At 40.1% G+C, this 16,958-nt stretch overlaps 1 protein-coding gene across 5 annotated transcripts in view; it reads right to left on the bottom strand.

Moving 5' to 3' along the window:
* Positions 1–16,958, bottom strand: part of KLHL32 (kelch-like family member 32) — a 99,465-nt gene that overhangs the window by 9,931 nt on the left and 72,576 nt on the right. For all 5 annotated transcript variants that reach the window (XM_009889007.1, XM_009889012.1, XM_009889008.1 and 2 more), the window contains one exon: positions 6,361–7,087. In XM_009889007.1, the coding sequence (XP_009887309.1) occupies positions 6,361–7,087 (727 nt within the window). The remainder of the gene's footprint in view (positions 1–6,360; positions 7,088–16,958) is intronic.

Here is a 16,958-nt window from a genome sequence, read left to right as displayed (position 1 = left end):
TCACTTTTAAATTATTCTGCCAAAATGAGATGCTAAGGATTTGCATACAGATTTGACTACACAAAAATAGATCTGGAATTAATAACAGTCTCTATATGTTTTAATTTCTTCTAGACTGGAGTACCCTTGCCTCCAGCAGAATTCTTGGCTTTGAAAGTCATCAAGCTGATTTGTCTGCTCTTAGGTTATGATGCCACATGCTGCTACACTGTCCCCTGCAATCAAAGTGCTCGCAGAGATAGATTCCATGCCTTCCCCTAACAAGTATATTTTATAGATTGGCAGTTTTGATCTCCCCTCCCCAGGGGGATAATCTGCATCTTAACAGGTTTCTATAGATACATCTGTCATTAAATATGCCATCTTATATCTGCATCAATTTTCAAACTCAAGTTCCTCCTAACTTTGAAGTGCTATAGCAAAAGTTTAAAATTTTCTGCCAAAATTCAAATTTAACAACTCTGCAATGTCCTCTTGAACTATTTTTTTTTTAAAATACTCCAGGCAGCTGGGAAAGGGCAAAAGAAGAGCAATATGTCTCTTAAAAAAAATAGGAATAGGAAAAAAAAAAGTTTAAGTGGTAACAAAAATAATACATACTTTCTCAGAAAAAGAAGGGGTAATTCTGAGATTACTGAAACTTCTCTGCAGTGCTTTCTATGAGGAAAGGAGGGGAAAGGCAGGAAGGCATTGTATCTACACTTGAAAAAGAATATTCTTGTATATATTCTTGAAAAGAATACACTTGAAAAAGAAGTATTTAAAAATACAAAGCATGCTATTAAATTTGATGTCAAGCAATAGCAGCTAATGTGGTAGTAACCCATCAGTTAAGGAAAGAGAAAAAAAAACCCATCTAGCTGGGTAAATGACAGAGAATTTACAGTTTGGTCAGCGCTCACTGGGTTTTATAAACTGAGAGCAATGATTGCACCGCTTTGACACCAGCAGCTTGCTTTGAGGACTAGAGTTTCCAGGAGGCAAGCAGCGCTCTCAGGACAAGCCTGTGTCTTTCTTGCTCTTACAGCTGCGAGAACACAGCCACGGGAAGCCCAGCACCCAACCCATAGACTTAAAATGGACTTACACTGCCACAATCACTGTTGCTCACTCCCCTGCAGGCTGTAAACCCTGTTTTTCAAGCCCTCCAAGACCCAGAAGTTTCCAAATCGTGCAACAGCGTCCCTCTACATTGAGAGGTCCTGGAGGATTCCAAGACCCGCTTTGTCCAGCCCTTCCCTTACACATAGGAAATATTTTGGTTCATTACAATCCCCCAAACAGTCCACAAACTGCACCGAAAAGCACCTTCAATAGAGACACCTCCAAAAACAGAAGGGTGGAAGGCAGTAGATTCAACACCATTTTCCCAATAGAAAATTTATAATCCATATTTATAACATGTCCTAGTAAGATCCCCACGTGACTTCAGAAATCTAATCCAATCCAAATCCCCCAGAAAATCTCACAACTCTCTCCGAAGTCCCCAAGCGCTAGGCTGCACGCACGAATCCGAGTTTGCTGGGAGACGTGTAAAACTACATGTTGGCAAAGAGCTCCCACGTGTATTCCTTCCAGCAAATCCAGGGAATATATAGAAACTCATGACACGCGCCCCAAGGTGCTCTGCTATTTTAAAATAGAAATCTCTCCTCTCTTGCGTGCCTGTGTGTTAAACACAGGATAATCCTTCCTCAACATGCAAGCCTGCTGCCTTTTGCTTCAGCCAGCCCAGGTGCGGTGAGGACAGCTGAGCCGGAGCATATTCTCCCACCCTAACGAGTTCCCTGGAAGACACCAGCAGCAGCTCTAATTAAGACCGTTCCACCTCAGATGCAATCCAGCTGCAAACAAGAGGGTCGCTTTGGTTTGTTTGTGGGCTGTTTCTTTAAATATCATTAAAATCTGATGTTTACATTCAATCGAAGAAGTATCAGCGGCATCAAAGCTATAACGTCCACGCTTGAAAGGTGTGTGATCCATTATCTTTATTCAAATATAATAAAAATAATAATAGAGAAACACTGTTCCATATACAGACTAAGACTGGGTCACTGAGGCAATTTTTATGTACTTGCGAAGCTCCTGCTCCTGGTAATTTCTGTGCCAGCTGCCCTGCAAAACTCGATTTGGTTAGACACTGTAGATTCCTATTTATTCCAGACCTATTTTTCATAAAACAATTTTATAGGCGTTTACTGAGAAAAAAAAAAATCTTCTCACAACAAACAGCATACTGATATTAAGGTGATACTCTTCCCCTCAAACCACTTACAAACTCAGAATAATTCTCCAAGATATGTCATCTCCATAATTTCCTTGGTCAAAACCTCCACCATTAGGGAAAAAATGATAATAATAATAATAAAAAAAGAAACTTGAATTTTGAAGAAAAAGCTGTTAAATACAAAGCAACTGTACAGGGTTGGCTTGTTTATCAGCATGTCCCCCCCGCTCGAGTTGAGTTTCCATGTGCATGTCAAGATGTGATTTTAGCTGACACACTTCAGGTCAGGCAACTTGGACCTCTTCGAAACAACAGCATAATACTTTGCTTTCGAGAAGACTTTTCATGTGCTAATCTCTTGAGCACTTGAGGTGGAGGGGAAGCCTCCTTATCCCCAGTTGCAGGTGCAGGAATGGTCCAGAGCTGAACTGCCTGGCAGAGGTTCCCTGCCCCTCTCTGTCCCCAGGGACACTACACCTATAGAGGAGGAGGGAGGTGAACTTATATAGAAAAGTAGGTCTCCAGATTTGCATGTGCACTCCACGGAGGATGCAGGGAAACAAGCATAGTTCAAGTTCTCACTCTTATGGAAAATATTTCCCTGCTTTTATAGGGAATGATTGTTGGTAATGTTGAACTCTAAAGGGTTTGGTGCGTTTTGTTTCTCTTTTACTCAAATACTTCACTTTTCAAGCATGTGGCATGCAATTCGTTTGTGAAACGGGTCACGGTGTCAGATGTTAACTGGGGCCTGTAAGATTCATCTTTCTATAAAATTTCAAAACCATCTGCCCGATGCTGTACTGTCAGTACAGAGAATTTATTTTAATGAATTCTCATCCAGTTTTTAAAATAAGAAAACAAAATAAAATGTGGGCTGTGAAAAAAATAAAAACACATATGAGAAAAAATAATAACACAAATATAAAAATACGTTCCACGAGATATGGTACTCAGAAAACTTGAGAGCTGAACCCTCTTGTGCTGACCAGAGGGTCCAACTAGTTCCAGAGTGTGGAGGGCTCTCTCTGGGCCTTCTGGCAAGTTAAAAAACCCCAAAGGGGTGGTGGCAGCTTAGGAGTCCCTCGGTCACCTGAAACACTGTCCACACATCTCCTACTGCCAGCATGTGCTTACAGCATCTTGTTTAACACACTTCTCTTCCCTGCTACCTTTGCCATGGTTTTACACTCTATTATTTTTTATTCCTTCTTGTATTTGTCCCAAAGGAGCAGCAAAGTAAAGCTGACAAGGAATCCCAATAATAATAATAATAGAAACCCCTTAAGACTAGTCAGCTTTTGACTAGCAAAGCCTTTAGGAGGCAAGGGGCTGTAGCAGAGGCACTGATGCTTTGGCTATAGAAGAGTAAGTAAACGGTCTGTGCGCGGGTCATGTTTTGATGACTCTCCTCAAATACAAGAGCTCAAAACTTATATTATCACTATTTAATTTATTCACTTACTAAAAACCTGGGCACATTTTCATGGTTACCTTGCCGGCTGGTAGTAGCAGCCTGACTTTGAGAGCTCTTGCTGAAGACCTGTATTTCCCAGAAAAAGCAGCAGGGATACAGCTCAGAAACATCCCTAACTCAGACTAATTTTTTAATCACTTAATTTTAGGCCACATACTTCAAAATTAGGTTCCTTTCTGCATTACTGATTACTCCTGTGCTAACACTTTACATTTGATTATGAACAGTGGATTTTTTGACCAGTGACTGCTGATATTTTTTGAACAATAAAACATCTCTCCGTACTATTCCCCTGCCCCTGAATATATACATACAGTGAGCTACGTTCTAGCCCTAAGCAATTAATTAATAATAGAAAGCTACCTGCAGTTACTACACATCCATCTACTTTTATTTATAAAATAACTCTATTCAATACGCACAATCTATGAGTACATAATTCAGATCAATACCCTACTGAAGTATTGCATAGAATGCTCTCGTAATTCGTAATAACCTGCCAGAATCTAGCAACTCAAAACTGCTACGCATACTCTCAAAAACTATACAAAATACAACTGAGAAGTCCTGTTTACCTTGTTCCACCGCCAAAACATTGCTCCTTACTGCGACTTTACAACAGAAGTTATTTTGGTAGCATTTTCAAATATACATGGAACAATACTGATAAAATATTTTTTGTTGTTTTGCCCAGTTTTAGAGTTCACCTAATAGGCTTCCACTTACCTCTTCCCCGATTCAACAGCTGTATTAGAGGCATATCCTTGAACAGAATATCACACTGCTTCATTAAAGAAATGCAGATAGTATTTAAACACACAGGCAGGCATGCATTTCACTTACGTAACTAAGCACATCAATTAATCGTCAGCATAATTTTCCCTTTCCTAGCATATCTGCAAAGATTAAAATAATCTTCAACCAGTCCGACATTTGACTTAAAAAGCCCTATCAAATACTTCCTTGGGTTTGTTTTTTTTACACAAAACCTCCAAAATTAAGAACAAAAAATATTATTTTTTTTCATCTACTGGAGCAAGGACTGCACTCTGATGGATGTTTCTAGTGCTCATTCAATTATTTTATATGAATATGTTTAACACAATTTCCTAAAAAGCCCCATTTTTCATAAATAGAGACTGACAAATGTAGACCACAAGGCGGGGGGGTGGGGGTGGGAATCAAGACACAGCAGTAGTAGCATCCATGTATTTGAATTGCCCATCACAGGCATACATCTCTTTCCACTGATGAAATATGAAAGGTAGTGAATAAACAGGGTAATGCTCTGAACATGCCCTGCTGGTACCCTAAAGCAGAAATCCTGTTTCTGTACCGTACCTGGGTCTCAAAGCCCACCATGTGCACACTTCAGGATTACCACACCGCACAAACTTTAGAAGACTCCTTCCACGCCAGTTGTTGAAGAAAGCGACCCAAGGCACCTGCCAGGATCTTGGTGATTTTCTGCATTCTGTCACGCTTTTAATTTTAATGTTGTTATTCATTATTTTGTGTAGATGTATAAAAATAGATACCCGCTACCTCCCCCGCCAATGCCTGGGAATCCATTCCCATAAGACACTTAATCCACATGGGCAGAGAGATACATCTGCAAGGAGCTCTGCTAACCTAAATGACATACTTTGAGAAGCACAGCAAAGGCCTAAGTAGCTAACTTAATCTTTCATTCATATAGCATCTTTGCACCAGAGGGATCCCAGACCAAAAATCCCCAGAGGGTATCTACAGTGAGATGGCAATCACTGAACATTTTCCTCAAGGGCTGGCCCCATTTACTCATTAAATTCCTTGATAAATATTACAACTTTATAACCTTCTGTGACATACTTCTTACTAAAAGGTGGATATTTTTCAGTCAATCTTCTGTCGACAGCATCAACCTTATTCCAAAGTAACTAGTGCCAGAAAAACCACTACAAAGACTAATGACACAATGTCCTCAACTCCCATCAATGTGCACATGTAAAATAAAAAGTACACCACGCTGAGTTGCAAATGATATGTTAGTTTATGATTATAAGGCCTATACTATCTGCACCATAAAGCTATAATTACATCCAGGCAGTCCTGTGCACTTGTTATGGACAGTCAGAGTGATGCATGACTTCTAACAAAGGTCATCTTGGCCTGTTACAATATCCTGAAGAGCAACTGAGAGCAGTTCATACACCTGCCTTCAAGCCCTGGATCTACACAAGCCAACAAGCACTTAATTCTCCATTTCATTATCAGGAATAAACACAGTGGTCCCAGATTATACTGCAGAAACTGAGTCTTGTTTTTTGTTTTTAAGAAGCACACAGAATTTGCCATCTGAAATTTGTCCAAAAATAAATTATCATTTTGATTCACTGTGATTTATGAATGGCAACTGGAGGTAGCACATATGATATATGCTGCTTGGAAACACAGAGAGATATTTAGGAGACAAAACATATTGTATGAGGTATATTACGCTCCTATACTTCTAATCAGGCTTGACTGTATGCTTCCAGGCTTAAATTCTTTGAAATACCCATCCCCTAAGACAAAAGTTATCCTGACATATAAACCAAAGAAGATGCATTCGTTACATTCGAGACAGTATTTTTGTATTTTGTTAGTACCTCAAACTGTGTGAAACGTTTTCTACCTGATATCCATAGAAGACCATCCACCACATATCCTGCATGGCATGAGAGCGATCGATCAAAGGACTGTACAAAGGTCCACTTGTTCTTCTTGGGGCAATACCGTTCCACTGTAGGTAACACTTGACGCAATTCATTCCTGCCCCCTACTGCATAGAGGTACTCGTCCACGGCTCCCAGCACAAAGTGTTCCCGACAGTTCTTCATTGGAGCTATCTCAGCCCAAGAGTTAGTGCGGGGGTCGTATCGACAGGCAGTTCTCACCGCACAAGAGCGCCCTGTGGAGTGCTCTGCCTCTCCACCAGCTACAAAAAGAAAGTCTCCCATGACAGCAACACAGTGGTGGCTTCTCCCTACAGGCATAGGCGCTAGCTCGCTCCAGTTTGCAATCCCCGCGATATGAACGTTCTCTTGATCTACCGGATTGAAGTACCGCAATTCCTTCACTTTACAGATTTCACGTTTTTTCCCACCAATAATGTAAAGAGTGTCTGACTGGAAGCGAGGTTTTGTCCTTCTGGTTTGCCAAACTGGCTGTGCATAGACGCTCTGGTGGTATGCCAAGGCCTCGTTAATAAGTGCTGTCGCAGTTTCACTAGCTTGGACAAGAGGATGAGAAAGAGCTACGGTATGCAGTGTATCCACATCCATAAGGCCAAAGCGGACATACTGGAGAAGTTCATCCATGTACTGGTAGCGGCAGTTGTGTTCCAACCACCTCACAGCCAGCTAAAAGTAGGAGGAAGGAAGGGAAAAACAAGACACCAATTATTTGTGTACAATTCTGATAAAATTTGGTCTTTTGAAAACTGTGCTTGCATTTCAAGAAGAGCTATATACTTGCCTTAGTAGTGATATCCATCAATATAAAAAGTAGTTACGAATGCACGAGTCAACATAAAAGATACCAACTAAAACTCCACCTCTAATATACATAAAAGCTTTGTACTGCATCAGTCCCCCTAAGGAATTTTCACAGCATTACCAGATTGCAATACCACTATGAAATACACCTGCTGTGCAAACTGTTGGTGATGCTGTAGGAAACCACAATATGCCAGAATCAAGCTGCTGGAGCAATAATATAAATGTAGGGACTATGTGATCACTGGAGACCATGGGTACACTAGAAAGAAACGTAAGATTATGGTTAGATGATTTAAAAAAGCCCTTTCTCCCCTCCATCTTTCATTCTATTTGTGACAAAATATTGAAGGAATACAACAAAATACATACTGAATTCTTCAATATATTTTTCCTTCTTCGTTAATTTTACTCAGAAAGTGAAGAGAGGTGTAAAGGACCAGAAATCAAGCTAGAGAAGAAAGACGCAGAGAAGAGGTTCTGCTGGTGCGGGACTTACAGAAAGTGGCAAGGAAGACTCTGAAACTGCTCAGCAATTGCAGCTGGTATCAACAGCCAAAACTAAACATAACCTTTAAATTACATAAAGCATATTGAAACCAACCAGCTCTAAAAAGAGGGCCTAAATCATTTTAAGAACTGTTTTGTAAGTTATTCTTCAAAACTTCCAGTGATGAAGATATCTGACATTCCTCAGGAAAACCATCCCCGTGCTCAGTTATTCTCTTGGACAGATTTTCCTTTTACCTACACAGGAGCCTAAACCCTTCACCTCACTGCCTCATTTGCCACCTTTGGGTTTATGCCCCAGAGCTCAGGAACCCCCAGACAAACCCTTGAAATTAATCCACTCATACCAGATGAAAAACAGCCTGCTACCTTCCTTTTCTCCTCCACCTCCGATGTATTTCATTATGTGTGTTGCAGTTTCCTCTTCTCTGAATGAAAAAGTCTCTCAATGCATCTTGGGTCACATTTTCTACACTTCTATTGCTTGGCTCACAGTTCTCTTTTATTGAAAGGAAATGCCCCTCTTTCTTAATATTTGCCGCTAAAAACTGGATAAAGTCTTCCTCTTAAGGCTGTAGTAGTAAACAGATTGGACAGATCACTGATCATAACCATCTACGCCATTCTTATTTGTGCATCACTACAGAAGATTGTCAATGCACTGTGATATTGCCGATTCACATTTAAGCTTAAGTACTCTTCCCACCTCTTTTTTTCTGCAGAACTTCCACAAAGTGTCATGCTTTCTGTCATTACTGAACTATCTACTATCTACATCATTCTCAATCCTAACTATATTTTCAAAAGTGTTTGAAGACAATTCCACCTTCTGGTTGTCTGAAAACATGAACCTCATGTTGCTCTTTCATCCAAGTTGCTAACAAAGACATTGACTAGTTCTGGGTAAGGACAGACTCCTCTACTTGATGCTTCATTTCATCCTGACAAACAGCTCCTGGAGCAGGAGTTTCTAACGAGTCACGTGATAACAGTTTCAGCTAAAACGTACTGCTCTGTACTGCTCATGGGAACGTCACATGAAGCAACTGGAAAGAAAGACTTCTGTCTTACTCCAGGCTTTCATATACTCATGATATATCAAATGTATTGCTGTTTCTGTATTCTATCAGAGAAGGAAGATGACAAACCAAAACCACCTTCTCATTAAGCTCCACTCTGCTATTCAAGCCCTGCGAAACAAAGAATCAATGAAGGGTACCAAAAATTGCAACAGTAGTTCACTCAGTTAAATGCTGTATTGAGTTTCAAAATGTGCATTAGTTATATATATTTAGACTTGTTAGTAAAAAAGGCATTAATTAAATACATTTGGAAGTGTTTATGGACTTGAAATCATTAAGCATTTTATTCATATGTTCTAAATCCACCAAATCCATGTGTCAGGTGTCTCCTGTTGAGTGGTTTTAGGCAACTCCCTACTTCATGTCTTAGGCCATGTGAAATCATTTCTCAAAGTCTTCAGAGGCACTTAGCATCATCATTGACTAGACACTTGAAATTGAAGTGGAATTCAGGCGATCTCCATCATGATGAAGACACCAACTGAATTTGTACCAACTGACTGATGTGTGGGTCGCTATATTAAAAAGGAAGAATTTAGAAAAAAACAGGGTTTTTTAGCTGTCATCACTTGCACCCAACAGATTGGTTTCTTTTGCTTATAGTTCATGCCTTCACTCACATCTAAAATGGTATCGTGGAGGTATCACCTATGCTATACTGACAGACATTACAGACTCTTAAAAGACCTGCACTAATATAAACCAGGTCTTAGTAACCACATGGCTTTTAAGGAAGTTTGACATTAATGCCTGTTAATATCTTAGAACTTCACCATTCTTCTTTCCTTTATTGTCCTCCCTCCTGCCTCCTAATAAATGCTATATAAACACAGCAGCAACTCTACATACATTCATACCTTTCAAGTATTTGCATTCACTTCTGCATATGGGATGTGTGACGATCTGTAGCAGAAGGAATGGACATCTCCATTACAATACATTTTCTCTGCTGCATGAAGTTGGGCAAAAGCAACATGGTTCATACTGAGTTTGGTCTGCACTAAGAATATTCCTGGAGTTGTAAAAAATGTTTCACTGAAACTAACAATGCTTACCATTTCTCTAAAATCACATAAAATTTCTAAACCACCACAGCAATGGTGTAAAGTGATACAAAGATTCTGTTGGCACTCACAGGAGATGTACAATCTATTCCTGGTCTTCAACCAAAACCTTCTCCATCCTTTCCTACACTATTTCATCCCCACTCATCTGTCCTGCACCTTTATTTATGAAAACTTTTGAATCTTTCCAAATTAAATTTATTGCAACCTCCTTGGGATCCTCTGCATGCTGCACCTAAAGGTATCTTTGGTCTACACTACTTCTACCTTTCCGACAAGCAACTGCAACAGCAATGGGGAGGGTAAAGTGAATCCCAGGCTGTCTTTTGTGTAGGTTGCTACTGGCTCTTACCAGACTCCATGCCTGAGGTCAGTTTGCAGTGGAGCACTGCATTTTACTATATCAATTTAGAAAGCAGGGCTAAGAACCCTGCACATCACTGTAGCACCTGGATGGTCTGTAGGCATTTGATAATCAGCAGAGAAGCTCTACTGGGTCTTAGGGAGGCAACAGAGGTCTGGAAATCACAGTTTGTCTGGAAGGTCCTGTCCAAATCAACTCATGACTACAGTATTTTGTGTGACCCACACCTAATCTGTGGCACTCCAAGGCAGAAAAAATGGCCATAAGAGCTAAAAGCTATAATGTTTTTAGCTCCTTGTCTTGCTATTGATAACAATGACTGTTACTCAATTTTAAATGCCATAAATCCATTTTGGGACCCTCCTTAAAAATAACTGCTAGGAATTTAAGCTACAAATGTAGGTATTTTATAGGTATATTCATAGAGTACAGGACCACCTCCTAAATTGTGACACAAGGCTATGGATGAGGTCATATGGTTTTCGGGACACTTGGAAATCAAGCCTTAGACTTCTACATTTGTTATGCAGTACACAGTATTATAGTGCTCTCTAGCAGAACACGGTATCTCACACTATGGAGGCATGGAAGAAAATTGAGTTATCTGTGTGGGTGATCAGATATTCTAGTTACTGGATGGTTTGGCAGCTATTGGAAGGCTAGAGAAGTTCAAAAGAAAGAAAATTAAGTTCCCAAACAAGTCGTTTGCTTGTAGCAGAAATAGTCACTGATGGACTGTAATACACTTCTAAATTTCCTTCAGGTTAAAAGAGGCAAATATAACTCTCATGAACGTATGGCAGAACTGCAAGCTTCCATGTAGCATATCAGCAAACATCTGTTTGTTTATCAACACAAGTTCCACTACCTTTCCTCAGTTCTTATTTAATCCAGACTTAGAAACCTGGTGCCTATATATTGACTACAAAATTCACCCTGCCCATACACTAATTATAGTGCCTATTTTCTACTCTCTCTGGCAGTAGTGATTAGCAACTATAATCAGTATTGGCAAAATAAACTCAAAGCCATTATACACTTTGTGACACTGCAAGGAAAGACACTCAGACTTCTCTAAGGAGATACCAATAGCACTTGAAATTACAACTGTGTTTAAAACGCAAACAAGTAAGCAAGCAAAAACAAAGACACCGTCCACAATTTTGAGTTTTAAAACATTTCTATCGCTTCTAAATAATTTACAAAAATAAGAAAAGACTCCTACTCCTAGCGCCATACAGGCAAATTCTGTTTAAACTGCTAGAAGCTTCTTTTCTATTAATTTTAATGTATGACAGTGTGAGAAAAGGAAGCTACAGCCTAGTGCCTATATCAACTTTAATAAATAATATATTTTGCCATATTCATCTTCTAAACTAAGTAAATGACAAAAGTGGACCCTCAGAAGGACAAGATTTTCAAGCCAGATTAATTCTCTTATTCTAATGCCTTAACCCAAAGGATTTTTCTTCTCCAAGGTTACATTATTTGATTTAGCAATGGAGTGCATTCTCAAAACAGCAGAAAACAGATGGAAAAATACACTGTGACACAGTTGGAGCATACCTCTAAACACACCTGTATGTTGGATTGTGATTTCATTGCATTTCCAAGGGCTGCTTCTGCTTCCAGCATGGTGCTTCGACAGTCCCAACTCACACAGCCTCGAAGCGTGGTCCATCCCTCCCTGCTGTTAATGGTGTACGTACCACGCACGTACCACAGCCAGAGAGGGCACAGAGACAGTGGCGGTTAAAGCTGAATTAAAGAGTTTTATCCCTGTTGAAGATAACCCTGCAGTAAGTAGTTACCTGGTCTTTTGGGCTGCCAGGAAGCAAGAGAGCCTGGTGAGCCTGTGCCTTGCCCCTTCAGCGTTCCCCTTCCTCACACCACTCTGCTGGGAGACGTGCCAGACCTTCACTTGACATCACAGCACCTTTTCTAACCAGAAAAGCCAAGCTACTTTACGAGTGCAAAAGCCTGACGTACACATTAGACCCAGGTTCACTTGGAAACTACTTTAAGTCACAAAGTCAGTTCACGTCCACAGCGCTTCCAGAGAGAAAACGCTCCTCTGAGTCTGGGCTCTGTGAGAGGCAGGGGGCATGGGAACTCCACTAAAGTCATCTTGGTCTGATCTTTGGTAGATGTACTCATGTTGTAGCCACACAGACTGCAAAGGAATTATGCTAGTTTATACCATCTAAGGTCTCCAGTAACAGAGATGAAGCCAAAAAGTGACAGTGGTGGAAAAAAAAGAGGGTTTTGGAGGGTTGTTTTGGGGTGGTGTTTTTTTTAGCAACAACAAATAAAAGGAAACGATAAATTTTATAAGGTTTTGAAACAATGAATTCACACTGTCTCATTAAAACAAATGGAAATCTTAAATACAATAACAGAGTGAACATTCTCATTTTAGGAGAAAGGACAATTTTAAATACAGGAAAGTGTAAAGAAGTATTTTTCTGGATTCATATCAGATATATTCAACGCAAATTATCAGATTTCTGCGTGACAATCTGATGATGATATATACCAGGGAAAAAGAAAGAACCACAAATCTCTTCTTTTAACACAAATCTCACCTGAGCAGTCCTTCTGTTGCTTCACATAAGCAAAAACGTTAGGCCAGAAAAAAAATCAAATTAATATCTTTGTATCATTCGCACATTGGACAGGGTTATAGAGCTGCTCCTACTGACTGATAAGCCAAAAAGAGTCATGTAAACAGCACAGTTACTATAGCAATCACTTTAAGGCACTGAAGGAACTTCAAAAAGCAAAACTTGGAGTTTACTAGTTCAGGGTTTGAGTACACTAGAAATACATATTTTGGCTATAAACTTGCCCATGATTTGGCCTCTCCTTGGAGTTTACCTAACTCAGTAAGCCTCAGGCATTCCAGATTGGAACCTCTCGCCTCAGAACCACTGTCTGTCTCAGCTGGTTGTCATCAGCACCACCTTGGCTCTTCAGATCTCAAGTCCAGGAGCAGAATCCATGGATAAACCAGGACATTTCCTAAAGCTCTGAAACAAAGTCCATTGAAAGCTATGGAGAAACTTCCGCTTTTTAAAAATGAACAGGGATTTCCAAAGGGCCTGAATTTAGATCTCTAAAGGGTCTCAGACCTTCTCTCTCTCCAGAGACCTCAAAGGACAAAACCTGGAGGGTTTAGGATATCAATGTAAGCATTTTATTTAAGTAAGGCGGACTACATTGGGCTGTATCACCTATTTAAGAATAAAAACATTTTGGGGAAGAATTGTTTCTGGAAAAAACCCAGATCACCAAATGCAGTTTTTTAAAGCCATGAGTTGCACGTGAATACTTTTAGAAGTTAGTACCTAACCACGTAGCACAGCCTCCAGACTCTCTTTGCAATTGTACCAGTCAGGTACTACCTTAGAGTTGTGGGCAGCGTGGAAAACGAGTGGCTCAAATCTAGATGCCGGAGAGCCTTAAAGATAGAAATCTTTTTCTTTTTATTTTGAATTAAAAATGTGCATAAAAATAAGACTGTAATGAGCTGCATGTAGAACAATCAAAATTATGAGGTATTTGCATTTCTTTTGCACCTTGAGCCAAACAACTACAAAATTATGCATAGGATTCTCTCAATCTGAACACAGTAAATATTAATAATCTCTGAATCAGCAATGAAATGTCTTTTGCCCCTGAACCTTGAAGAGAGACTTTCCAACTCAAAAAGTTGTAGTACAGTGACTGAGACCATATTTACAAGGCACCAGGCTGAAGCATACGCATGGAGCCTGTGAAAATAAAGCTGTGCCATCCCCCACCCTTTTTACACAGAGACATTTTAAAATTACCCGTTTGTCAGTTTTACAAATGTGCGTCTATGTAAGCAGCCCCCTGTGCAGCGCTGCGTTAGCAAGCAGGCACGCTTTCATTTGCTCACCCTGATTTTACAATCAGAATTAAAACATTTGCTCTGTTCGGGGTGAGTTGATAAACAGGGATTTTAAATTTTTTTTTTTTTTAAACGTGAAAAATGAAAGAAAAATGTTCCTCTAGATGTATTATGCCTTTGGGCTCCATTTGAGGGAAGGGAAAAAAGACAGAGAAAGCTACTGTGAAGGTCACAGAGTGAAAGAACTTCCTCAGGGCACAGAATAAATTAAATCCCAAGGAAAAAATAAAATGTGATTTCCAGAGTGTGAGGCACAAACTCAAAATGACAATGATTGACAGCCAAACTATATCCATGCAATATCGAAGACTGCACGTTCTCATTTACCTCAGTGTAGCCAGCAAGCGCCCATTAAACATCCGTCTGATGCCCAAATTAACCTTCTTGGCAAACTGAAAGAGGCACAAACTATCATAATCAACCTTTCATTATCACAGCAGCCTCTAGTTAAAGGGTCAGAATAATTGTGCCATCAGAGCCCTGATTGTTTTCAATCAACAGACGACTGGAGTGACAGCTCAGTGATGGAGTAGTTTGATGAAACCGCACCAGGCCTAATCAGAGCAGATGAAAGGAAGGCATGATTGGTGCAAATGAACAGTCGTGCCTCTCTTTTTCATTTACAATCTGAAATTACTCTTAAATTTACAGGGTTTTTTCTCCCTTATGAGTACCTCTGAAAGAATGTTTGACTTATTATGAGTTCTGACAGTGCAGAGTTATAAAACACAGGTAGGGTTTTCAGCCCAGGCTTTAAGTGGGTATTCAGCATAATTTTAACAAATTCACTCTTGAAAAGCACAAAATGACTAAAGACTTCCAATGACCTAACCTTTCAGTGCTGTTTGATTAGCAGAACAATTTATCATGGCTCACATTCTTCATGATAAGAGAAGATTAAAAAAAATGGGCAAGGATCTCTTGCAAATGTTTTCTCTTAGCCAATATATTTATTGCATTATTGCTCTCCTGTTCTCTCACACACACAAAAGAAAAAAATTAAAAGAACACTGCATTAATAACCCTTTTCCTCTTAGAATGAATAATGGAATCTAAGCAAGAGATTGTTTGGAGATGAAAGGAGAAACCAATTATTATGCCGCTGACAGCATTAATATTTAGTTTTCTGGTGGGTTGGGTTGTTCATTCCCACATTCTAAAAGACGGGAAATGAATTGATCCCACTAGGTGTTTCTCACCTTACTCATCGGCACAGAATTGAGTGCCTCACAAATGGAAAGAAAGAAAAAACCAAAACCAACCAACCAAACAAACAAAAAAACCCCAACCAGAAGAAAAATTAGGGGCTGCTTAGGCAAAATTTGCAAAGAATGGAAAATTGATGTTTCCTGCACCTCAGCTACAGTTCCCTTCCCCTCCCAGCCTCAGCCAGCTCCAGCCCAGCGGCTTCCCATCCTCACAACTGTGCTGTAAGGAAGGTGCAGTAAATCAAAAGAAGCTCTTTGTACCTCTGAAGGAAGCAAGTATTTCAAGTGACAAGTGGTAAATCTTTTGTTCTGTGATCTTGGTCATCATCAGATGTTCTCTAGACTGTCAAGCATCACAAAATGCATACAAACGTTCAGGTCAGCATACCAAAAAAAAAAAAAAAAAAAAAAAAAAAAAGCAACTTAGAAGCAAAGATTAATGTTTGCCTGAAGGGGGAGTGGATAGAGAAGACTGATCCAAACACCAAAGGCTTTTAAGAAATTTTGTTTCCTGCACCTTTTCCTAGAGAACCTTTTGCTAGAGAATGGAATTTTTAATTCCTTAAAAGTTTGGGGCTGTAAGCAGAACATTCATCTAAGTGAAAAACACAAGTGCCCTCAGCTGAAGAGGCTGTGAGCAGGCTTGCGCATCCCTGCGAAAAGTGCCATTTTCACTTGTTCCTGTTTCACTTTAATTCATTGAAGTCTACTGTTGGTGTCAGTAGGTTGACAGGACCAGGCTTTCTGGTGCTTTTTCTTTGTATAGTGAGAAAAGTCTTAATACCCTCAGATAGCATGAAGGCTCCAACCCAGCCCAATTAAGGAATATCTATTAGCTCCAAGTCCTAGATAAAAGAAGCATGACAAAAGTTTTGTAGTCTGCCAGTGACTTGTCAAGTACTTCCCCCCAGTCCTTCCACCCGGTTGACAGCAGAGTTCCACCTTTTCTCCTGTTTCAAATATTAAAATGCCCAACCTTTTCCAAATATAAAGACACTCTTTACAATATGCATATGGATTTAGTGAACTCTCAGGAATGACCCCAAAATGTTCTTAACACAACAATGAAGAAGGGAGGTAACAGTTTGGGAAGTTGCCACAACATGCTTTGTTTGTTGGATGGACCAGGGGGAAGGCTCAAAAGCAAACATGCTTCTCTCTACACAAACAGCAAACAAATAGCAAAGTCTCACATTCACGTTTTCCCACCACAAGGATCACACCACATATTCAGATGCCGTCATCCTGCCATTTGTCCCCAATTCCTACCCAGCCATCCTCACACTAGTGCCAGACCTCTGCTTCAGCAGTGTCACTGGCTTTGTGTACAAGGGAGTCCCTGAAGTGCATTCCCAAACGGGAGTCTGAGAGCACAGCTGGCAAGAAAGACAAAATGTGCATCCTTCCAGATCCAACCATAATCACTGCCACCCAGCCACAGACCCAGAGCTTCACAGATAGACAGGGTTTGGAGGACTGAGGGATGGGACAGTAGGCTCAGGCAGCAGAGAGGGAAGCCAAACATAAATGATTTATGGCTTCAAGAAATACAGATCAGGAGAGTGAAAGCGCTG

The sequence above is a fragment of the Charadrius vociferus genome, unplaced genomic scaffold (genome assembly GCF_000708025.1).
Source record: "Charadrius vociferus isolate BGI_N301 unplaced genomic scaffold, ASM70802v2 scaffold166, whole genome shotgun sequence".
Taxonomy (NCBI): Eukaryota; Metazoa; Chordata; class Aves; order Charadriiformes; family Charadriidae; genus Charadrius; species Charadrius vociferus.
The sequence above is the reverse complement of the archived record's forward strand: the minus strand, read 5'-3'. Positions and strand labels throughout refer to the sequence as shown.